This window comes from Prionailurus bengalensis, chromosome A3 (genome assembly GCF_016509475.1).
Source record: "Prionailurus bengalensis isolate Pbe53 chromosome A3, Fcat_Pben_1.1_paternal_pri, whole genome shotgun sequence".
NCBI classification, from domain to species: Eukaryota; Metazoa; Chordata; class Mammalia; order Carnivora; family Felidae; genus Prionailurus; species Prionailurus bengalensis.
Window position 1 is genome coordinate 28,702,404 of NC_057354.1, and position 24,901 is coordinate 28,727,304.

The window sequence follows — 24,901 nt, forward strand, 5'->3', positions numbered from 1 at the left end:
CTTGAAGAAACCTCACACACGGTGTTGAGCATAAAAAAGAAAAGTTCCAGAGTGCTGTATATAGTACAAGAGCATCTTTATAGAATTTTAAATATGCAAAGTTACATTGTATATCGCTTAAGGATTTATAACATGTTGTAAAATTATAAAAGTAAATTTGAGAATGATAAACACCAAATTCAGGTAAGTGTTTTTAAAAGCAACAGAAGGCCATAACAGCGAAATGTTAATTTTTGCAAAGATAACGTAGTAGGACCAAGGATTTCTTGCATATTTCTTATAAATTTCAGAACCAAAATATGCTTATTCCATGTAGTGATTTCAAAACATATAGGTGTTAAAATCACATCATCCTCGCAGAAAGCGCTGCATAAAAGTAAAATGTGCTTGTCCAAATTATTGGAAGCAGAGCAAATGTCCATCAACAGATGAGCGAATAAAGAAAAGGTGGTCAATATATACAATGGAATATTATTCAGCCGTTAAAAAGAGTGAAATCTTGCCATATGCAACAGCATGGCTAGAGTTAGGGAGTCTATCACTAAAATGTCAGTCAGAGAAAGACAAACACCACATGCTTTCTTTCAGTCATATGTGGAATCAAAGAAGCATAGACAAAAAAAAAAAAAGGTAAAAAAAAAAGAAAGAATCAAACTAAAAAACAGGCTCGTAGCTATAGAGAACAAACTGATAGTTACCAGAGGGGAGGTAAGTGGGGAAGTGGGGAGATGGGTTAAGCAGACCAAGGGGATTAGGAGTACACTTACATTTTGAACACTGAGTAATGTATAGAATTGCTGAATACTATTTTTGTACACCTGAAACTATAATAACACTGTATGTTAACTATATTGGAATTCACATTCAAAAAAGAAAAGTAAAATGTGCTCTGAAATTGAAAGGCTGTTCCTGATCACAGACAGAATGGGAACCTTCTTTTCTTGACCCTCTTGATTGTCTTTGGGGCAGAGGCAGGGCCAGTGTGAAGCTCAGTGCATCAGGGTCTCTGGGTCCTTGAGACCAGGGTCCATCCTTGACTTTGCTCTGAAGAGAGCGGAACATCAGGACTCTGCTCAGAGAGAAGGACCATCAGGAGGGTGTGGGGAAGGGGGCATATCCAGGATGGAAGGCGGGGGATGGGGGGCAGGTTCTCCCCTATGTGAGCCTCTTGCACAGGACAGGAGGCAATGTATTACAGTTCATGCAGGAGCTGTAGGGAAATATTCATTCATTCATTCATTTATTCATTCTTGTATGAATTCCCCAAATACTTATTGAGCACCTTCTATGAGGCAGGCCTTCTATGGGCCTACATTCATGGTGCACATCAGAAATGAGATGCCTGCTCTTACACTCCACCTCCTCTGTCTGAGGTTCTGAACTCCACCCCACCCACATTCATCTTTGCCAGTAGCTAGAGCCTCCCAGTCCCTCGATGGGCTCCATTAGTAGATTTTAGCAATACTTTCTTTATTCATTCCAAAAATCAGTCCCATGAAAACTGACCTATATAATAGTATATGGGGACACTCTTTGGAGTTTGGGGCTCAAAACTTTGACTTTAATCCCAACTCCCCACCTCAGACCCTCACCCAGGATTCCAAGGGACTTCTTTTAAAATCCTCCAACCCAGGGCACTGCTGGATGGGTGAGAGCTGGAAGCCTCTGAGATTTCCAACAGACCTTTGGAGAAAACAAGTGTTTCCAGCCTTTTCTTGAGCCTGGATCTCCCTGGGAGGCACAGTGTGAAACAGTGGCCTTACCCTGGACTCCTCTTGCCAGCCCATGATGGTGACCATGACCTCTCTCCTTATGTACTAAGACCTGCCCCCAACTCACCTGTTACCGGCTCCGCCACCTGCAGATGTAGGTGACTATGAAACTCATCGCCAGCAGCACCTTGAAGCCCAGAAGGAATGCCACAAAGATGAGGGCAGGCATCTCGGGACCTAAGTACCAATGGGCAGAAGGAGACAGCAAAGGGGGCACTGTGAGTTTAAATACCTCACTCCACTCAGGAGACAAAGGTGACCTAGTTGCTCAGAGCAGTGGAGGTGGGCTTACCTGAGCTTCCGATGGGCTTGTATGTGCCGTGTGCTTCCACAGACAGTATGAGGCTGGCCTGGATGGGAGGTTGGGCCTCGTGCTGCACCTTACAGGTGAGCACCTGTTCAGACCCTGGCCCTGACACGTTCACCAAATGCAAGCTTTCCAGGGTGTAGATCCCATCGCTATTCTGCTTGGATGTGAGTTGCTCAGCTCCCTTGATCATATGGCAGTTTTCCGTCCAGGTGAGATGCACACTCCGTGGATAGAATCTCTGCACGCGGTAGGTGACAGCCACCAAGTCCGAGGAGGGTGAAGACTGGGACACTGTCACTGTAGGGGGAACTGACACAGCCCAGAGAAAGCAGACAATTACTACAGGAAGGCTACTGTGGGAGCCTGGGAATTCCTTGACGATGGGTCATCTGCCCAGGGTCTGCCCCAGAGGAGGATCCAGGTACTTGTGAACAGATTCCTGCATAGGTAAATGCATGGCTGAATGAGAGTGTGCTTTGAGTGAATGCATGCTTGATGCATGGTCGGATGGAGGAATGCATGGATGAAAGAATGAATGGGCTTGATGAAAGCCTCCAAAACTTGCTCTCTCTCTCTCTCTTTTTTTCCGCTTTGGCCATGAAAGATGCAAAGATGAACATTAAATGCCATTTAAGAACCTACAAGTCAGTTGACTTCACTCCATGACTTGATAATTCTAACATTTTAAGATTCACAGACTCTACATCTTTGTGACTCCAAGATACTGAGATTTTACATAGGAAGGAACTAGGATTTGGAGAGGTTCCCCATGGTGAGATTCCATCCAAATCCAGAGGATTATATGGAGTGTCTATGGCTTACGTTTGGAGTCAGGAAGTGGGCCAAAATAGATACAATGCATATTCTTGAGTTCAGGTTTGTCCCTAAACCTCAGAAAGGCCAGACAGACTTGTAGGCTCAGTTTAACAACTTTTTGGATCATTCCGTGCACACATGTAGTTGCATTTAACCTACTTGAATATCTTTTGAGTTAGGAGTTTTTCTGGCCCTGTGTTCATGTTGGTAGTTGGGTCATCACAAAGGGCATGGTCTGTCACATGGCTTCATTCAAGAGTGGGCACAGGGCCCAGACTGACAGAAGAGCCATGTATAGAATCCCAGCCTACAGGGTTGTTTGTGGATGAAGGGGCACAGTATCTGGTGTGTTTTGATGATTTGGCACATGTTTCAGATTTTGAAAAATGTAGTTTTACAAACCAAAGGGATGGAGGTTGTCAGACTGTACTCACCATTCACAGACACATAGATGCCTGAACTAGATGCATACCCCACATCAGGAAGCTCTCTTATCAACTTCACACAGTAATAGGTGCCCATATTCTTGGGCAACAATCACTGATGCAGATGGAATAGTTTGTTTGGTTGACCTCTGTGTTTCCACTTGGTTTACTAGGGGAAGTGCCTTCCATTGAAACTGTAGGCCCGTTCTCCCTGGACCACAAGACAGGCCCTGCTGGGGAGTGAGCAGACACGTTGCAGGCCAGTGTAACGATGTCTCCAGCTCTGACTGACAATGAACTTTTCAGCCTGGTTCATCTGGAACTCTTTACCTGAATTTCCTAGAAAGAAACTTTGCAGTGTTTCTCATGTTCTTTGTCTTGGTCCAAGATGTTCTGAGGGACTGGTTCTAGGTCAAGGTGGGGTCTCATTACATACTCTTTTAGCAACATGTACTGGCACCGAAGGATGACAATTACAAATTGGGTTGCCATACAGGATGAGGGGAAGAGGACCAGTGTACAGAACGGGGTGGGTACCTTTCTTCTGCATCATAATATGAGGATGGGCTGCAGCATGGTAGACACTATAATAAACAAGGGAACTTGCCGAATAACAAATGACCACAAGCTTAATGATCTAAGAAAACACATACTATTTCATAGTTCGTGTGAACCAGGATTTCAGACACAGCTCTATCGTGCACAGAGGGAAGTTGGTGTGAGTCACAGGGAGAATGGCATGTACAAGTCTGAGGACCATCTGAGGCTATGAGAGGCTAGGAAAGAGGCCTGGAACAGACTGTCCTTAATACAGTTTGTAGCAACTTTATTTATAATTGCCAAGCTTGAAAGCAGCCAGGATGACCTTTAGTAGTTGAATAGATAAGGAAATTGTGGTACATTCAGACAGTGGGATCTTATACAGTGCTAGAAGAAAGGAGCTGTCAAGCTCTGAAAAGGTATGGAAGAACCTTAAATGCTCATTATTAATTGAAAGGAAAAGCCTGCACACTACGTGATTCCAAGTATATGACATTTTGGAAAAGGCAAAACTATGGACACAGTAAATACATCGGTGATTGTCAGGGGTTAGGGTGGGAAGAGAGAAATAGAACACAGAGGATTTCTAGGGCATCAAGATATAATACTGTATACTCTGTATAATATGTAAAGGAGGATATCGCTATACATTAGTCCAAACCTATAGACTATACAATACCAAGAGTGAACCGTATTGAAAACTATGGACTTTGGACGTTAATGAAATATCAGTACAGGTTCATTGTTTGTAATATATGTACCACTCTGGTGAAGGATATTGGTAATAGGAGAGGCTGTGATGTGTGGGGTCAGGGAGCAGTATGAGAAATCAGCTGTACCTTCTGCTCCATTCTGGTGTGAGCCTAAAACTGCTTTAAAATATGGTATCTATTTATAAGTAAAAGTCATTTCCATATCAAAGATCATCTAGATTTTCTTCTATGATAGCTTCTAAGTATTTTATAATTTTGTATTTTCCATTATATTTATAAAGGCTGTTACATCTGTGTCTAGATTCAGTTTTTTTGCATATGGACGTCCAGATGTCCAACTGTCCCAGCAACATCTGTCGAAAAGGCTACTTTTGCTCCTTTCCCAATGATCATTTTGCTGTATTTATGTGGGTGTTATTTCTGGGCTTTCCATTCTATTACATGGATCTGTGTGACTATTATCTCACCAATGCAGTGTTTCAATAACTGGAGATTTCTAGTAAGTCTTGTAATCAAGTGGTGTCAGTCTTCTGACTTTGCTCTTCTCTAGCATTGTGTGGCTATTCCGGATCTTTAATGCCTCCATATAAACTTTAGAATCCGTTTGTCAATACTCATAAGATAGTTTTCTGGTATTTTTATCTGGATTACAGTTAATTCATAGATGAAATCGTGAAGAACTTGCATTCTAACAATATGGGTCTTTCTATCCATGAACATGGCATGTGTCTTATTTAGTTCTTTTTTGGTTGCTTAGAGTGAGGTGTTTTGTTTTGTTTTGTTTTGTTTTGTTTTGTTTTTAATGTTGGCTTCATCCCCAGCACAGAGCCCAGTTCAGTCTTGAACTCACAACCCTGAGGTCAAGACCAGATCTGAGATCAAGAGTGTAAAATTTAACCAACTGAGCCACCTAGGAACTTCTGAGAGCTGTAGGGTTTTTTGCAGATGTTTTAAATCAAGTTGAGGAAATTCCCTCCTATTTCTAGTTTGCTGAGAGTTTTCATCACTAATGGGTGTTGGATTTGTCAAATACTTTGCATCAATTGTTATCATCATGCAATTTTTCTTCTTCAGCCTGTTGTTGTGATGGGTTAGAATGATTGATTTTCAAATGTTGGAACAGCTTTGTATGCCCAAGATAAATCCTACTTAGTCACATATACATAGCTTTACACTTTGTGAAATTCTGTTTGCCGACACTCGGTTGAGAATTCTTGCATTTAGATTCATGAGAGATATTGGTTGGTAGTTTTCTTTATGTACAGTCTATGAGGTTTTGCTATTGAAATAATAATGGCCTCATCAAATGAGTACAGAAATGTTTCCTTTTCTGTTTTCTGGAGACGACTGTATAAAATTGGTCTTAATTCATTTATTTTTTTATTTTTTTTTTTTATTTATTTTTTTTTTTTAATTTTTTTTTTCAACGTTTATTTATTTTTGGGACAGAGAGAGACAGAGCATGAACGGGGGAGGGGCAGAGAGAGAGGCAGACACAGAATCGGAAACAGGCTCCAGGCTCTGAGCCATCAGCCCAGAGCCTGACGCGGGGCTCGAACTCACAGACCGCGAGATCGTGACCTGGCTGAAGTCGGACGCTTAACCGACTGCGCCACCCAGGCGCCCCGGTCTTAATTCATTTTTAAAAGTTTGCTAACTGGGCCTGAGTGTCTCAGATATGTTACTCATTCCTAAAACATCCAAACTTTATTTCTCCTTCCTTCTACTAAGATAATGGTCTTGGTTTCCTCTTTCATCTGATCTAACCCCCTGCAGCCATCTGCTCTATCAGAACTCAAGTCCTCTGCCCAGATAGATCAATGGCCTTAGGGAAGAGACTTCACATGCTTGCTTAGCAAGCAAAGGCAGAACTACTCAGTGTTGCGGAACCTGCAGGGTTCAGCTCCCGTCACTTACCTAGTGAGACCCAGTGACCACTTCCAGCTAACGTTCCCTGAGCACACAGACCTCTGCCATCTTGTAACAGTGATTCTCTTAGATGAAGCATTTGTGGATCCTTTCCTTGCTTCATAATTTCATGTTTTCCAACATGTTTTTGTCCATTGAGAGGTGGTGTCTGTGTAGTGGTAATAAGTGTAAAACTCAGGTTTTACACTTCCAATATGGTTCACTCTTGGTATTGTATCCTAGGGGTTAAGGGATGAGAGCTCTCAGGTGTGCTGTGTTGAGCCCTGTAACCATGGGAGGTGTGTCCATTATCTGAACAAAAAGGTCTGGAACAGACGTGACCACTGGGAGATTTCGTGAGCTAAGGACCATTCCAATTTAGTTCTGTAATTTCTGGCTGGGAAAGAGAAAACCCTCCCCCAAGAAATTCTAGGGAAACAGGTAAGGAGAACAGTAAAGAGGCATGGAAGAACCCCCACCAAACATACCTGAGACCCCACTCACCTGTGAATCCTGCAGCAGAGTCAGCAGCAGGGATGGCAGAGAAGGGCAGCATAGGGAAGAAGGGACAGACATCATGGTGGACCTTGGAGCCTTCTCTGTCTGAGTGTTGTCCTGGAGAGACCTGGGACTCTGTGCTTCGAGAAGAGAAGACACTCCCTGCTTCTATGATGTCAGAGGAAGGGGATTGTGATGAGAGGAAAGACCATGGGACTGTAACACCTTTTCTTTGTTGAGCAGACAAGGTGGTTACAAGCTGAACAATTGCTACTGGAAATGTGTGGGGTTTCCAGAGTTAAGACCATGACACCCCAGGCTTGCGCTCATTCCGAGCCTTGTCCCATCTGAGGTTCTCGCCAACCCACAGCCCTGCCAGTTTTAGAGGCCTCAGAGACATGGTGTGGGGAAGAGGTTAGAGTTTTGGACATGGCAATGATTTGTGCTTTAAAGGATGGAGGAGACTGCAAGAAGGTGGGGCTCAGGGAACACTCTCCAAGAGGGAAAGCAACATAACTAGAAACACACTCAAGAAGGTGAGGACTGCCTTTGCTGTCTGTGCTGGGTCCTAGGCCAGCTTGGAAGGAAGGGAGTGGAGGGATTCAAGAAATGCTCTCAGAAAGAGAAAGGAACCAGCATGCTGGCCTCCGTCTCTCTCACCTCTGGAATGAGCTATACCCAAGCACCAAGGTTGTGTTTGGAGGCTCTTCTAAGTCCACACTCAGCTGGTGACCCTTTAATGTCCATGAGCCCATAGTCATGCACTGACGGCTAGGGCTATTTTGCTACTGCTTCCTTTGAGCCCTGCCTCCTCTTAGGGATATACAGGATGTTAAGGCCAGGAGGGGTGGTGGAGGAAGAGGCGAATGCCAGGCAGGCCCAAACTGCCTATAGGAGATGCCAAGACTCCCCTCCACCAGTGATGTCACCATTGTATCACATTTTTCTGGAAGGACGAATTCCATGCTGTGAAGCTATCCATGCCCCCTGCTGAGAGTTGGACAGAATCTTTCCCCCAGTCGCCAGCATCTCTCCCTTCCCCCCACCCAGGAGACTTCACACCTTCCATCAGACTCTAAACTCTTCAGAGACTGGGATTTTTAGTGCCTTGATGGTCAAGAGCACTGGCTTTGCAGCCAGATGCAGTCAAGCTCCCAATCCTGAATCCACTTCTTGGTGATTGAGCTATATATCCTTTGACTTTGAAATTTTCATTTGTATGGCTCAGACATTCCAAACTGAGTTCATAGTCTGCTCTCAGACATTCTCTTCTCCCCTCCCACCATGTTCAGTATGTGGCACATCCTCTACCCATTTGGTCAAACCAAGAAGGGACCCATGTTCTACACCCTCACTTGTCCACTCTTGTCTGCCTGCTCGAGGCCCTGCTGGTTTTACCTCCTAAACACCTGTGGAATCTGTTTCTCCATCACGATCATCTCTTGCCCGAATGAAAACTATTACTTCCTAAATGGCCACCCCCATCTTGTTTTGCCCAGTGTCAGCTCTGCCTTCTCCTTCATCCAAGGTGGTCTTCTACGACACAGATCTGATTATACCCCTTTCCTGCATAAAGAGTTTTGTGGTTTCTCATTGCTCTTGTAAAGTCAGAGTGCTTGGTATTTTGTAAATGGTAATGGTGTATATTACACCAATATACATATATTACATTGGTAATATACATCCTTTAAAGCACAAATCATTGCCATGTCCAATATACAATGGTATATTGTATATGGCATGAGGTATATGGTATATGGACTATGGCTTATAGTGTATGGTATATGATATGTGGTCCATCCTTCCATGACTGGCTTGGCCCCTAGAGTCAAAAGGCTTCCCACCTTTACTGGTACCAATGACCACACGGGAAACGGTTATTAAGATGAATATTAACAGGCGGGTCTTTTCAGGGAGTACTTTCAGGACCAAACATGTGGAAGGGAGGAGAAGGGAGTAGGAATGTGTAAAAGAAGTTGAGCTGCCGTGAGGTCCCAATGAAGATTCAGCCGATCTCCTATGTGATCTGGTGCTAGGATGTGATTTCAGAGTTGTCCTGAGCTGGGGTGAGCGGGCTGGGCCTCTATATCCCCATGTTGAAGAGCCCCTGGATGTGGCAGGTTACCGGGCATGACCTGGGGCAAGGTGGCTGTCCTCAGCTGAGGCCATCTCAGAGAGGGTCACAGCCCAGGGCCACCTCCCGAGACCTGGTGCATCACAGCATCCACCTTGCTCTGCAGAGCCCCTTCGAACTCTGTTCCTTGACGTCAGCACATGGATTAACCCCCCTTCCCCCCCACCCCATTGAGGTCCTTACAACTACCCCACTCATCCAGGGGCCTAGAGGTCTCTGAGCACACCTGGACGAACTGGGCTTTACCACTTGGAAAAGTTTAGGATGAATATCATGGGGGACTGAGAAGTAGCTCCTTCTGGGATCTCTGAGTGCCTGGCTCTGGAGTGAGCTGTGGCAGAGGACAGAGGAAGGAGGAGAAGAAACCTCAGACCTGACGGGAGATAAAACCTGGATATAAACACAAAACCCCCCCACCACTCATTTCCTTGCAGTGTCCCCCAGCAGGGTGCAAAAGGAAGATAGAGAGCTGAGGACAAGATGTTAAAGTTTTTTTTATTGGACTCAATTTTGTGAAACAGTTTTACATTTAGAAAAAACTTGGAACAATCCTTCAGAGTTTCAATATACAGCTGCACAGAGTTTCCCCTCTTATTAATGTCTTACAGTAATCTGGTATATCTGTTATAACTTAATGAACCAATATTGGTACATTATTATTAAGCAAAGTCCATAATTTTTCTAGATTTTACTTGACTTGGGCTACTAGAAGAAAACACTGTAAACTAGATGCCTTGAACAACAGGAACTTCTTTCCCACTGTTAAGGAGGCTGGAAGTCTGAGATCAGGGTGCCGTGATCATTGGGTTGGGATGTGTGTTTGCCACAATAGCAAAGCAGGTGGTTATGTAGTCTCCTGGTTTCCCGCGATAAACCTGCGTGACATTGTACAAAAGTGAAGAAATGGCAAAAGGGAATGGGCACAAAGCTGAAAGTGCACAGGAGAAAGGAGAAAAGATGAGGTTAGAGGTCAAGTTCAAACTGAATGTGAGAGGGGTTCATGAAGCCATGGCGGCCTTCATGGGAATGCTGCCGGGAATACCGTTGCCCGAGTCGAGATATGCACCCAGAGGAGCAGAGTGAAGATAAACTTACCACGTACCTGAGGAGGTGGGGCTGGGGGTGGGGGCGGGGACAGAGAATGTCCCGGAGGGAGTGACACCAGCATATATTCACATTAATATTGTAAAGATATCGCAGCATTGGAAGTGCAAGGGATGGAATGTTAGAAACTGATCCCAACTGAGAAAGGAGTGACACTGTGGTTAGAAGAAGGCAAGCCCTCTGCAAACTACTCTTGATAAGTCTTTACAAAAGATAAAACACTTCCCTTTTCAACATTTCTAATGTTTGCAATGACCCCATACCAAATGAATAACAGCTTTACTTTTCTTTTTTCATGTCCTTATGTCCTTATACATTCCTAACTGATAGTTGGAGGGCTTCTAATGTGTTGAAAGAAGTTTTTAAAGGTCACAGAAAAATTGTTACTTTTCCCCTCTGATTATTGAGATCACTTCGCTTGCTTTCAGTGGCGCTGTCATTGCCTAAGTCCTGCGTCACTGTGCAAAGTGAGCACTGTCTCCGTTTATCGTGTCAGCTGATCTTAAGTTCTAGGGAAACAACTCAGTTTGGGTTTGAGCTGTGAAAACACACAGTGAGAGACAGGAATTGGTATTTTATGTGGGTGGTTTAAGGAAGGTGCTTTTCATAAAGTGACTGGTCAGCAGAGCTTGAAAGGGGGAGAGACCAAGCCGTGCACATCTGTAGGGGAAGAAGCACAGAAGGGAGACAATTTGACCTCCATTTCCAAAGGGTCACTGTGGCGGAACCCGGAGAGTCTGTTAGGCACGTGGCAATGGCCCAGGAAGGGATGCTGGTGGCCGGGACCAGGGGCCAGCCCGGGAGCGAGCAGTGTGCAGGTACTGGGTGGAGCTCCCTGGTGGGCGGGAGGAGGCTTGCCCTCGCTCCTGAGAGCTTTCCAGGAATTTTGCAGGCTAGTTATTCCACTGTTGGCCGCTTGAAATTGGCCGCATTGGAAGTGTAGACACCGCAGAAGTGGACAAGCACTACAAATCGGGCTTCTTTTTCCCCCTGAGAAGTGGATTGTTGAACATTTACCATGTCACCACTGGACATAGCATTATGAAGGCAGAATTGAACACGGGGTATAAAGAAGGAAACCAGGGAAGGGTCCAGGTTTCTGGACTGCCAGCACCTATACACGAGCGGGGGGATCAGGAAAGAGTGTCCCCGTCACAGGGAGAGGAAGGAAACCTCTCTACTTTGAGTAGAAGGACATGTAGGCAAAGCGGAAAGAGAATCATTTCTCTTCTTCCACCCAGGATGGGATTCATTTGCATTCAGGAGGCATTGGAGAACCTCACTGAGGCTGGTGAGTCTGGGGGTTGGCAGGAATGGCCCACGAGAGCACAGCCTTGAGTGTGTACTTAATGGCCACGGTCCCCAGGAAATGGATGAGAGACAGCCTGGTACACGTACACGTGACTTGTTTCTCACATTCTAGGAAGATACCCGTGTGTCAGTTTCCAGAGCACGTTCCCATGGCCCCTGCTCAGGACCAGGTATGAAGACCAGCTCTGGGGGCAGCAAGGACTGGGAGAGGAGCAGCAGGAACTGTGGGCAGGTGGGTCTCTGGGGAAGCAGGCATCTGGGGCAGGGTTGTGGAAGCTTCTAGTTGTTCCTTGTCTTAGGCTGGGCCCCTCAGGGAAGGAAGGAGGCAGCAGAGACCGAGGATGGCATGTAGCAGGGGAGGAAGGAAGGAGCCGTGGACCCATGTTCACATTTCATTATCTGCTCATCATTCCAGAAATGTTCTCCCCATGTCTCCTATGTCCTTGGTGCTATTTTCCTCCTGGGTCTCCTGTAGTGAGAGGACAGGCAGTCCCTGACATGGACTGTGCCTCCTCAGCCTTCCTCCCTAGGTCCTGATCCCCCTTCCCCATCCTCTCCAGTCTGTCCCACGGAGGGTCAGAGCGGGAGCCGTCCTCAGAGCAGCCAGCGGGCACCTGTCACATTCCTCTAAATGTGGACACCTTGCGCCCAAATAATCTAGAGATGGTCTCCACGGGGTTTCCCACCATCCAGCCCCTCTACCCACTTCCTTCCAAGAAGCCCTAGGACTCTGTGCACATCCTTTGACAGCCCTTGACCCCACCTACTTCCTGCAGGACCCCCACGGTCTTCTTGGGAGTTGGGAACCTCTCGGAACAATCCCTGAGGCTCCAGAGGGTGTGGACGGAGATGCGTCACCTGCTCTTTACTCCAGGTGGGCGCTGACCCTGTATGACCTGTGGGCTGCCCCTTCCACTGACCTGGCTCCTTCTAGGACTGACCTGGCTCTGTCCTCCTTGTCCATGACTCACAGTCAATCCATCGCTTCCTGTGGCCATAGATGGCAGAGACAAAGACGAGTAGCAGCAGCTTGGGGCCCAGGGAGAGAGCCACCAAGAGTGAAGGAGAGAGTTCTAGGTCTGAAAATGAAGGGACAGGAGGCAGCATCAGAGAGGGATCCAGGAGTCCACTCCCAGGGGCCTCCACTTACCCCAACCGAGGGAACCTGGGCCCATCAATGGTCTGAAGCTCATGAATTTCCCCTGTGAGAGCCTCGAGGCAGAATTCATGGTAAGAAGTACTTCCTTTCACTCACCTTTTCCCGGGCTGCCAGCTCTCCTTCCTGAGGGAAGACATGGGGACAATGAGAACTCAACAACATGCAAGTGAGCTTTACTGACTTGTTCCCCACACCCCATGGGGCAGGTCTGACACTCTCCTTCTGAGGAGGGAACAGGCTCATAGTTTACGGAGGGTCACAAGATGAGTGGGAAATCACTCACTGCTGTCCCGTAGGGTGAATCTGTGACCTTGTCTTTGGACCAGGACATGTCCAACCTTTCAGGGTCATAGCAACGAATATCAGCCCAGCCTCGAGTACAGTTAGGACAATGTCATGGTGAATGAGGTGCAAGGCGGTCCTGCTTTCTTCCACGCACGGGCCTCGATGACCCCGTGTTCTCATGTGTTGAAGGTGCCCTCAGGGTGACCTGACCTCACAAGACCTGCTGCTTGGACAACACCCTAGAGAGGTAAGAAATGGGGCTTCAAACACCATCCAGCCCACACAGACCCTGGTGCCAACATCAGGGAACATCTTTCTGTTGCACATAGATCACTGTTCTGGATGCATAGCTTCAGATTCTTTGCCTTTTTATGATGATTGCTTTTTGCTCTTAGATTTACATCAAGAAGTCCCAGTAAGTTTTTGAAATATACGGAATAATCTTTGAGGAAGAGGCCGAGACACCATTTTTACCCCTGGCATGTTGGCAGATGGTGGGTCCTAGCTGGGTGGCCTATACTCAGTTGAAAGAGGTGCATTGCCCATGTTTGCACCTGCTTCTAGAGGGCAGCCTGCAGCAGAGGCCTGGAGGAAGAGCGGGTACAGAGGTTTCGCCCCTCCGCTCCATTTTAAAAAGTCAAAAATAGCATCCGGCTCGTCCAAGTATGACTCTTCTGTGCTGCCTTGTGTTCGCTATCTCCCTTTGCCAGTCTTGCCTCCTTCCCTGTCTCACACGCATGTGAATCGGGCAGCGCTCCACAGTGAGCTGTCCCCTTTCTCGTATATCTTAGAGGCTGCTTCCCAAGGCAGGTGACCTGCGGAGTTTGTCTGGGAGGGGTCTGGAAACCCAGCTCTAAGGTGCAGAGACAGACCTGGGTCTCAGTCAGCTGACTGGCCAAGAGGTCCCCAGCCTGGTAGTGGGGCAGGGGTAAGGCCCAGCCGTCCCTGCTATTGTCACTGCTAAAACCTCACAGTGGTGACCTGGGATGATGTGAGCAGAGAGGATGGGAGTACCTGGAATCTGGAATCTGGAAATGAGTTGGGAATTACAGGAACTATGGGATTGGATGGGTGTTGCTGGGCTGATGCCTTTCAGAGAAAGACGATGCAAACTAAGACCAATGAATCACACCTGAAAGGTCAAGTGTGAAAGAGGACATCCGGGCAACATTGCAGACTCACACCTCCTAGAGCCGGAGGGAAGAAAAAGCTAAGGACCTAATTGGGTCCACCATCACCACAAGAGCGTCGGCACTAGAGAAGATTGGATTCTCAGTTTCAGTGCACCTGCTTTGCCAGAACAGGGCCATGATGGGGAACGATGGGAGACAGATACTGAGATATGTGGGATAGGGACTTTGGAGACAGGGCATTCAAAGCCCTCAGGGCACTTGTGTCTGCTGAGGACAAGGCAGCACCTTAGTTACTCATCTCTGAATAGAACTTCTAAACCCAAAGGAAAAAGAATAAAAGGACAGTAAATTCTATGGAAATCTGGTTCTCAACAGTCCTCGAAGACAATGCCCAACCTTCAAAATCTCTGGGAGACAAAAGAGAAAATTCACCAAATCCAAAAGCTCAGTCACCTACACTGCTGCCCTCCCACCCTCACCAGCCAAAGGAAAGGGCAGGTGAAGGGGCCAAGGAGCCTGAAAGTTATTTAGAAATCCCACTGCCAATATTAAATCCAACTTAAATTAGAAAATATTGAAATATGTCCCGCACATCAGGACACAGATTATAGGAAACTGTTTCAAAGTATGCCCGACTTGGGACTTGGGATGGTTGGCCAAGATCCCTCAGAGTCTGTGAATAGGGTACATTCCATGGCAAGAGAGACTTGTGTGGTCATTAGGTAGGGTTTTGAGTGGGTCGTTATTTTGGATTATCAGAGTGGAGCCAACTTAATCACAGAGACCTTTACAAGTGAAGGAGGGAGACAGGAGAGTGGGAGCAGGAGGCATATTGACCGCAGCAGAAATAGGTCAGGAACGGGACCCTAGGCGCTGGAACAGCAAGGACACCGACTCTACCCTGGGGCGGCCAGAAGGAACACTTCCTGACAACTCATTTCAGACTTTCTGCCTCTGGAAATGGAAGAAAGGAATGTGTGTCATTTTAAGCCACTGAGAGTGTGCTCATTACTATTGTAGCCATAGGAACCTGAAACAGGGAGGCAGGGACATTTTAAGAGAACCGTGCCAGAGTATCAAGAAGACGGTTGGAGCTTTCTTCCGCTGTGACCAGGACAGTGAGTGTGCAGAGAAAGCAGGGCTGTGCCTCAGGCTGCTTGGCATTTAACCTTGGCTCCTTGTTTTCCTGCTCGGGTCAGATCCCCTGAGCCTCGGTGTCCCCATCTATGAACAGGGAAGACGAGGCCCCTCCCTGTAGCTCTGGTGATACGGAGTAGCTTTCATGATGAAGATACAGTATCTGGCCTGGTGCCCCCCAGGGTCCTCCTTCATCGGTTCTCACCTGAATGGGAAGCTTGGGGAAGAGGAAGAAGCAATCTGCTAAAGGCACAGGTCTTCCTGATGGTGGAGTCAGGTACTAAGCTGTGGTGCTGAGACAAAGGATGCACCCCTGGGACCTTCCGTAATACCTGCACCATCAGAAAAGCCACCTTCCCTGCCTATGGCCAAGGGATGTGCAAAGACTCAGTTGCTGTTATGTGAGTTAGTGCCTGAATCGCACGAGGGTTTTCTGGACAGACCCACAGCCAATACCCAACCTCTGGCCTCTCCTCCAAACTGGACTGTCTGTGGAAACAGGGAGCCTGGGCTGCTTCTCACTGTGACTTTTCTGAAGGTGAAACAAAGACGTTGTCCTGCATCCCTTCCCTGACGTAAGTTTCATGAGACAAAAGCCGTCGCCTGTTTTGTTCCCTGCGACTTCCACAGCACCCAGAGCAGGGAATGCACCCAGCAGGTGCTGAGTAAGTGCTGAGTAAAGGGAGTGCTGGCCACATGAAGCAGAGGTCTCTCCAGAGGCAGGGGTGAGGTGAGGCCTTGTAACTGGGAAAGTCGCTCAGACTTTCGGTCCCTCATCACTGGAACCAGAGGGCTGGTCAGGATTGGAAAAGGGAAGATCTGGGAGCCTGCAGGCTGAGGTTCCAGATTTTCCACCAATTACCAGCCATGGGGCCTTGAGCAAATAGCACAACCTCTCTAGGCCTCAACGTCCCTGATCCATGGAAGGGGCTGATTCAGGGGCACCCATAACAGCACCTGATCCTTATCTGTTGCTCAAGTGATGGAGGACATTCTTATTGACTTGTTGTCACAACCAGGAGACGGAGTGATACTCACCGCTCACAGTGACCTGGGTGCCTGGTCCAGACTTAAACTCCACCTCACGGGCCCCTTTCTGGAACTTCACACAGTAGTAGGTTCCAGCGTCTGCTGGGGTGATGTTACTGATGCGGATGGAAAAATCCATGTTGTTTCTTCTTGTGGCGTCTGAAACATTTGTTACGCGGGGAAAGTGGCCTCCTCCGAAACTGAAGATTAACTCCCGGTCTGGCCCCGTCCCCCTGAACCACCTGATTTTCCCAACGGGGACCAGGGAGGTCAAGGTGCAGTGCAGAGTGGCTGTCTCTCCGGCTGTGACAGACACCAGCTTCTCCGGCTGGATCACCTGCAGCTCCGCCTCACCTGCCACACCTGGAAGGAGAACAAAGCAGGTATTTAGCACCCTTGTGCGATCCTGTCCATCTGCTCAAGTGTTTATCCACAACAGCTTTCACTGAGTGCACACCGTGAGCCCAGCCCGCTGTGTGTACACGGCATGTAGCCCTCGCGATGAGCCTGTGACATGGGACCCTGTTACAGACGAGGAAAGGAAAACACAGAGAGATTCAGTGATACATATATCACATTTTCTTTATCCATTCATCAATAATGGACATTTGGGCTCTTTCCATACTATTGTTGATAGTGCTGCTATAAACACTGGGGTGCATGTGTCCTCCAATCTGTGTTTTTGTATACTTTGGAGAAATATCCAGTAGTGCAATTGCTGGCTAATGGGGTAGCTCTGTCTCTAACTTTCTGAGGAACCTCCATACTGCTTTCTAGAGTGGTTGCACCAGGTTACATTCCCACCAACAGTTTGAGAAGGTTTCCCTCTGTCCGCATCCTGGCCAACATCCATTGTTTCCTAAGGCGTTACTTTTGGCCATTCTGACAAGTGTGAGCGGTATCTAATTGTAGTTTTGTTTTGTATTTCCCTGGCGATGAGTGGTATTGAGCATGTTTCTTCACGTATCTGTCAGTCGTTTGTACGTTTTCTCAGCCATCCAAAGGAATGCAATATTGCCAATAGCAATGACATGAATGGAACCAGAGTGTGTTATGCGAAGGGAAATAGGTCAGTTGGAAAAGAGATACTGAATGATTTCAGTGATAGGTGGAGTTTAAGAAACAAAACAGATGAACAGAGGGGAGGGGAAGGAAAAGTAAAATAGGATAGAAATAGAAAAGGAGCGAACCATAAGAGACTTTTTAGCTATAGAGAACACTGTGGGTTTCTGGAGGGGAAGTGGGTGGGGGGATGGGCTAATTGAGTGATGGGCATTAAGAAGCAGAATTGTCGTGATGAGCACTGGGTGTTATATGTAAGCAATGAATTATTAAATTCTATTCCTGAAACCAATACTACACTATATGTTAACTAACTTGAATTTATTTTGTTAAATATAATTTATTGTCAAATTGGTTTCCATACAGCATCCAGCGCTCATCCCAACAGATATAAATAAATGGAAAAACTTCCTCTGTGCGTGCATTGGAAGACTTCATATTGTTAAGATGTCAATACTACCTAAAGCGATCTACAGATTCAATACAATTGTTATCAAAACCCCCATGGCATTTTTTTTTTTTTTTTGCAGAAATGGAAAAGCCCATTCTAGAATTCATATGCAGTTTCCAGGGACCTAGATCACCAAACAATCCTGGAAAAGAAAATAGTTGGGAAACTCATACTTCTTGATTTAAAAGCCTACTACATAGTATAATAATTAGAGTACTATAGTACTGAAAAGAATAGAGGGATAGAGCAATGAAATTGAATAGAAAGCCTAGAAATAAACCCTCACATATATGGTCAAAAGATTTTCAACAAGAGTGCCAAGACCATTCAGTGAGGGAAAGAGTACTCTTTTCAACATGAGATGCTGGGAAAACGGGATATCTACATGCAAAAAAAGAATTTGAACCCTCATTTTACTCTATATAGAAAAATGAGCTCATTGGATGAAGGGACCTAAATGTAAGAGCTAAATGTATAAAATTCAGAGAAAAAACCGTAGGCAAAACTCATGATATTGGATTTGACAATGATTTCTTGGATAAGAAACCAAAGGAACACATAATAAAATTAAAATATCTGTAAATTGGACTTCATCAAAATTACAAACTTTTGCGTAGCAGGGGACAATATTAAAAGTGAAAGAGGGACACCTTGGTCGCTCAGTCGGTTAGACATCCAACTCTTGATTTCAGCTCAGGTCATGATCTCATGGTTCATGAGTTCAAGCCCCAGGTTGGGCTCTGTGCTAACAGTGCGGAGCCTGCTTGGGATTCTCTCTCTCTCTCTCTCTCTCTCTGCCCCTCCTCCACTTGCACTCTCTCTGTCTCTCTCAAAATAAACAAATTTACAAAAAAAAGTGAAAGAACTCACAGAATGGGAGAAAATATTTGCAAAGCATATGTCTCAGAAAGAATTAATAACCGGCATATATAAAGAATTCCTACAATTCAACAAAAAAATGTCAAATAGCCCTGTTAAAAAATGGACCAAAGACTAGAATAGACATGTCTACAAAGAAGATACTCAAATGGTGAGTAAGCACAAGATATTGAACATCACTAGTCATTAGAAAAATGAAAATCAAAACCACAATGAGATACGCTTTCATCCCTGAGAATGGCTTTTATCAAAAACAAAAGAAAGCAAAACCAAAATACAAGAAAATTAAAAATCAGAAAATAAGGATTGAGTAAGCTGTGGAGAAACTGAAACTCTTGTATGTCGATGGTAGAAATATAAAATGGTGCGGCCGTTGTGGAAACAGTTGTGTTATCATTAATCATTAAAATTTAAATGTAGAATTTGTATGATCCAACAATTCCACTCTTAGGTAAATATTCCCCAAATTACAGGTAAGCACTCAAATACTTGTACATCCTTGTTCATAGCAGCATTATTCATGATAACCGAAAGGTAGCAGAAAAAATTCATTTCTATCCATAGATGAATGGATAAACAAAATATTGCTGTATGTATGTATGTGATATATATATACACACACATACACACACATATATATGTATATATATGGAATTTTATTCGGCCTTAGTAAGCATTAATAAGCAATGATAGTCTTGGGGTGCCTGGGTGGCTCAGGTGGTTGTGCGTCTGACTTCGGCTCAGTCATGATCTCACAGTTTGTGAGTTCGAGCCCTGCATGGGTCTCGCTGTTGTCAGCAAAGAACCTGCCTCGGGTCCTCTGCGCCTCTCTTTCTGTGTCCCTCCCCAGCTCACACTGTCTTTCTCAAAAATAAACAAACAACAATAACAGCAGCAACAACAACCAAGAGCAGTGATAATCTGATATATACTATAATCTGGATGAACCTCAAAAGTATCATTCTAGGGTGACATATGCCAGACACAAAAGGACAGATATATGGTTCCATGTATATGAAGTACCTAGAAAAGACAGATTCATAGATACTAAAAATTAGTTGCTGTGGGGGTGGAAGGAATGGAGAATTCTTGCTTAACGGGTACAGCGTCTGCTTAGGATGTTGAAAAAAATCCTGAAATGTGCGGTGGTACCAGCTTCACAACTATGTGAACACTGAATTGTATCCTGAAAATTGTATCCTGAAAAATGGCTGAAATAGTAGATTTCGTGTTATGTATATTTTAGCACATAAGAAATATCTACTCAAACAAGGTGATCCCCCCCATGTAGAGCCTTTCAATTGGACTAAATGACTCAAGGAGAAAGAAAATGTATCGTTCCAGGGGGTCATGCATTTGAGAAATCTGCCCCCGAAGGGGGAGATAGAACCATGGGAATGTCTAAGCAGGGGAACTAGTAGGCTACAAAATTGTTCATGTTCTGCAAAGAGTTGTGGGACGTTGCCTATGGCTGAACATTGAGTTATGCATTGAAAGGATGCGAACCGCCTTTGGAGCAATCGTTGAACTGCGTGTGCCAGACTTTGCAGGTGGATTTCACTGCCTCAGTGACTAGCCAGTCTCTGAAGACACAGAGAAATACAAAATTATTCCTTATTACTGGAAGTGTCCTAAAAACTAGGCAGGGATATAAATCAGAGAAATGGGCTGTTCTGGCACCACACACACACCTGTGTTCTTTTCTATTGCTCAGCTACTCCTCGGGGAGAAAATTTGTGGTTCACTCTTGCAGAGTGTGAGCTGGTAAAACCCATGCACTTAGCACGATTTGCGACCGAGCATGTCTCCTCAGGAGGGCACGTGTTACCACAGCCAGGTCTTGGGTGTGCCAAGAACATCAAGTGGTTTGGTTTATGAGTTTGGACGAGGAGATTGGGGTGAGGAAACTGAGCTGCTAAGACAAAAATGGGAAGACACAGGAATGCATTTTTGGAGGAAGACATGGAGGGACCAGGAGAGGGAGGAGGTAAGAGGGATCAGAGCATCAGGAGGAACCAGGGTGGGGCGCCTGGGTGGCTCAGTCGGTTAAGCGTCGGACTTTAGCTCAGGTCATGATCTCACGGTTTGTGAGTGTGAGCCGTGCGTTGGGCTCTGGGCTGACAGCCCAGAGCCTGGAGACTGTTTGGATCCTGTGTCTCCCTCTCTCTCTCTCCCTGCCCCTCTCCTGCTTACACTCTGTCTCTCTCTCTTTCTCTCTCTCAAAAATAAATAAATACTTTTTAAAAAACCTTCAAACAAACAAACAAACAAACAACAGGAACCAGGGAAAAGTGTAAACTCTGCCATCTGTGAAATCTATATTCCTCATAGATTTCCATCTCTGGCCCAGGTCTCGTCTCTGAACTCTGGATTTGTATGTGCAATGAGCCACTCAACAATTTGCATAGATAGAAGCAAACCTCTCACTGTTCACACTGCCCCAACTGAACTCCTCGGTTTCCCCCACATCCTTGTACATCTCAGATGAAGCACCTTTATTCTCCAAGATGCTCAGGTCCAAGCCCTTGGGAACCTCTCTTTCCACCCCAAATCCTATGCATCAGGAGATCCTGTTGTCTCCCCTTCTGCATGCACCCACAATCCGACCTCTTTCCCCTTCCTCTCCTGGCTGCTGTCTGGGTGCAAAATGCTTTTCCTTGTTTGCACGAACACGACGAACTCTTGAATGCTCTAGTCGCTTCTGTCTGTGCCCTATGGTGTCTAATCTCAACCAAATGCTAGCATAAGTTAAAAGTCATGGTGGATCATGTCATTTCTGTCTTCAGAACCTTGCAGTGACAACCATTTTACTCAAGAGTGAAAGCCCAAACCCTTGAACAGAACAGGAGGATTCTACTCTCCTGCTGTTCCCGTGCTGTTCGGGAAGGCTCTTTCCCCAGAAGATCACATGGTTCACACCCCAAATTCTTGTAGTCTTTGCTCTAATCTTCCTGTTCAGTGATGCCCACCCAGGCTACCTCTTTAAATACATCCCACCCTGAAGAGTCTCTCATTGTCTTCTCCAGCTGTACTGTCATGTTTTTCCTTAACACTCATCACTTTCTAAATTGTTTTTTCAATATATGAAATTTATTGTCAAATTGGTTTCCATACAACACCCAGTGCTCATCCCAAAAGGTGCCCTCCTCTATACCCATCACCCAGCAGCCCTCCCACCCCCATCAACCCTCAGTTTGTTCTCAGTTTTTTAGAGTCTCTTATGCTTTGGCTCTCTTCCACTCTAACCTCTTTTTTTTTTTTTCTCTCCTTCCCCTCCCCCATGGGTTTCTGTTAAGTTTCTTAGAATCCACCTAAGAGTGAAAACATAACACTCATCACTTTCTAACATACTATGTTATTTCCTTATTTGGTATGTCTGTTGTTTCTTTTCCTTTTCTCCACTATGATATAACTTCCACGAGGGCATCTACTTTTTCTCTTTTAATAACCAGTATGCCCAAAGCTCACATAACAGTTCTTGGCACCTAGTAGTTACCCAGTAAATATTGGTGTAATGTGTGAATTGCCCAGTGTGATCCCTGTCTGAGACCCTGCCCTCTATTTTCAGTGGAGAATTTCTCAGGAAAATATAATGAGAAGCTGAATTTCCCATGAAGATGACTGTGGGGGAAAAAACTACTTGCATATACTCAGAAAACGGAAGAGCCCAAAAGAAACAAACCACAAATGCTCTTCCCCCCCACCCTACCCTTCCCCCCCACCCTACCCTTCCTACCCTTATGCAGATCTGCAGAAATCTCATGGGATGGATGTGGGGCCATAGGGTTCGAGAAGAGCAATGGTTAGACCCGTGAGATCTAGAATCAGACTGCCTGAGTTCAAATCATAGCCCTGCCTTCACCACTGAGTGACCTTGGGCTTTTCTGTGCCTTCTTTGCTTATCTGTAAGGTAGGGGGACAGAAATGTCTACCTTGGGTACAAAGATCACAGGACATAACAGACACATGCATTTCCAAGTGGGTGTAGCACATGGTGAGTGCTCAGGAAATTGGAAAGTGATTACGCATGAGATTTCCTGAGGCCTGGAGGCATCAGCTGACACTAGATGGTTGGGATCAGGATATGATTACAGGTGCAGATCATACAGACAGGATCCTCGGTATCTTGTACCCCCTTTTTTCCTCCACTCCGGTCCAGCATGGAGGACCTCCAAAGTAGTAACGCACAAAGTTCTACTCCTTCTACCCAGAGAGAAGTTTGCTTGTCTTAAGAGCTTGGTGGATAGTGAGCAGTACTTTAGAGAAATAGAAAAAGTGGGTGAGGAGCTGAGAGACAGGGAACCAAACATCTGTTCACTGTGCATTTCACGTAGAGTGGACGTGGCGTGAAGAAATCAATAAGAAAGCGTTTTCAGATATCCCATACCCACGTGTGCACCCTTCCTCATGCCCAAACATGTACACACACACATACACAAGTGCATTCCCAAGTATACATGAAGTGTGGCCCAGCATGCTAGCATACAGATCACTTTGAGGATTCCATGAAATTGTCATACATGTTAAAAGCCGAGTAAAAGATTTGGCGCATAGGAATCACCCAACACATCGTTAACCAAAGTCTGGGAGGATACACAGCAGAACTGGAACTCTGGAGACCTCGGAGTGTGCAAAATGATGCCTCTTCTTCTGTTTCCCTCCCTGTATTTTCTGATGTTTGGTTAGTTAGCCTCCACCGAGAAGCCGAGCAGCATAACATGGTGAAAAGAATGAACCGTGGAGCTGGGTGGCCTGGACGTGAATCCCGGCAGATGCACTGACTTAGGTAGCTGACATTGGGCCATTAACTCTCTCTGCCTGAAATTCCCCATCTGCTGATCAGCAGTACAGTCCTAGCTATCAGGCAGGGGTGTTGTGAGAATTAGATCATTTAATACCCACAAACTGGTCCTTGTGACAGATTGAAGCCTCCACTGTCTGGATGCCTCTGGTAACAAGCTGTAGGTGATGGATGCATAGAGGCAATGCTCAGATCCCCGACTTCCTGCTCTCAGATGACACCCAGTCCTTGGTCTTCTGTGGCAGCCCTGGGTAGCACACCTCTGGTTACCTGGAAGCCCTTGATGTCCAGGGACATGGGAGGTGTTGAGGATCAGGAAGAGGGGATTGTACCCCAAGGCAGTGCTTACCTGTGAGTCCCAACAGCAGAGCCAGCAGCAGGTAAGGAGGCAGGTGGGGCCCGGAGGCAGGGGCCAACATTGCGGAGGCCTGGGGGCCCTGCTCTGTGCAAATGTGTATGCTGGGTAGAATGGGCCTCTGTTCTGTAGAGAGGAAAAGCCTTCCTTCTCCTGTCATTAGGGGAAGTGCCTATGATGGGGTGACATGGGTGTGGGGCAACAGTCTGCTTCTAGATTGTGAAAGAGAAGTCAGGCAGAGAAGACCTCACTTGGTGAGGGGTCCTCTTCTCTTTTTCAGAGAGTGGAGAGGCCCAGGAGAGATAATGCTTCCTGCCTGCATGGGGTCTCTGCCCCCCCAGTGGGCCCTCCCCCCATCTTGAGGTCTTCATGGTGATTCCCCACTTGGGAGCCCCAGACCAAGGTGGATCTGCAGTTGGGGGCTGTGTCCCAAGCTCCTGAGCCCAGAACACTTAAGGGTGGCTGGCTTGTGGCCTCAGGCTCCACCAGCCTGCCAAACGACAGGGGAGATGTCTAGAAGTGAAGTAACTCCATGCTTTGGAGTTACTCAGCAGGAAGAAAAGTGGTTCACCAGAGCCTGCCCAACTTTGTGATTGAACGAGGTCTATTCCAGAACTGACTCCGCATTCCAACCCTGTATGTTGCAACTGGTAAAATTTCACCCAAAGGCATAGTACAGTGTGGACCTCTGAAGTTGTCTGTGCTTGGGGCACCTGGCTGGCGCAGTCCACGGAACGTGTGGCTCTTGATTCGGGGACTGTGGGTTTGGGACACACCCGTGCAGATTACCTAAAAAAAAATATCTGAGAATAAAAAAAAAGCAGTTGTATGTGCTTACATCATTTTCTCTCCTCTTTCAGGAGAGGCAGTGGGTTATAGGTCCTAGAAATCATCACACTCCCAGGCATTTATCTGAGTGAAATGAAAACCAGGACCTCACAAAAACCCAAGTGGGAATGTTTACAACATCCTGTAATGACAAAAAGCTGGAAACATCCCAAACGTCCAGTAATAAGGGAAGGCTTGAATGAACTAGAGTGCATTCATAGCAGGAACTACTACTCAGCAGTAAGAAGGAA

General features: G+C 46.1%; 2 protein-coding genes across 2 annotated transcripts; both read right to left on the minus strand.

The window, feature by feature from the left end:
• Positions 1–655: 655 nt before the first annotated feature.
• On the minus strand, positions 656–7,106 carry LOC122496465 (signal-regulatory protein beta-1-like). Its single transcript, XM_043602720.1, has 3 exons — positions 6,989–7,106; positions 2,065–2,391; positions 656–1,949 (listed from the first exon to the last, which is right to left on the minus strand). The coding sequence occupies exons 1-3, from the start codon at positions 7,038–7,040 to the stop codon at positions 1,843–1,845; spliced, it is 486 nt and encodes a 161-aa protein (XP_043458655.1). The 5' UTR covers positions 7,041–7,106; the 3' UTR covers positions 656–1,842.
• A 4,263-nt stretch (positions 7,107–11,369) lies between these two features.
• On the minus strand, positions 11,370–24,016 carry LOC122496464 (signal-regulatory protein beta-1-like). The gene is made up of 5 exons (XM_043602719.1): positions 23,817–24,016; positions 16,284–16,637; positions 12,787–12,813; positions 12,473–12,610; positions 11,370–12,000 (listed from the first exon to the last, which is right to left on the minus strand). The coding sequence occupies exons 1-5, from the start codon at positions 23,980–23,982 to the stop codon at positions 11,981–11,983; spliced, it is 705 nt and encodes a 234-aa protein (XP_043458654.1). The 5' UTR covers positions 23,983–24,016; the 3' UTR covers positions 11,370–11,980.
• Positions 24,017–24,901: the final 885 nt, after the last annotated feature.

What these genes read in the sequence shown, in the direction of transcription:
- LOC122496465 (XM_043602720.1), bottom strand. Translation starts at nt 7,040, where the DNA reads ATGCTGCCCTTCTCTGCCATCCCTGCTGCTGACTCTGCTGCAGGATTC. An exon ending in CTCTGCTGCAGGATTCACAG is followed by an intron (nt 2,392 to 6,988) that starts GTGAGTGGGGTC and finishes GGGCTGTGTCAG; the next exon opens with TTCCCCCTACAGTGACAGTG. An exon ending in CAAGCCCATCGGAAGCTCAG is followed by an intron (nt 1,950 to 2,064) that starts GTAAGCCCACCT and finishes ATTGGTACTTAG; the next exon opens with GTCCCGAGATGCCTGCCCTC.
- LOC122496464 (XM_043602719.1), bottom strand. Translation starts at nt 23,982, where the DNA reads ATGACAGGAGAAGGAAGGCTTTTCCTCTCTACAGAACAGAGGCCCATT. An exon ending in TCTGCTGTTGGGACTCACAG is followed by an intron (nt 16,638 to 23,816) that starts GTAAGCACTGCC and finishes TTCTCCTTCCAG; the next exon opens with GTGTGGCAGGTGAGGCGGAG. An exon ending in CACCCAGGTCACTGTGAGCG is followed by an intron (nt 12,814 to 16,283) that starts GTGAGTATCACT and finishes GTCTTCCCTCAG; the next exon opens with GAAGGAGAGCTGGCAGCCCG.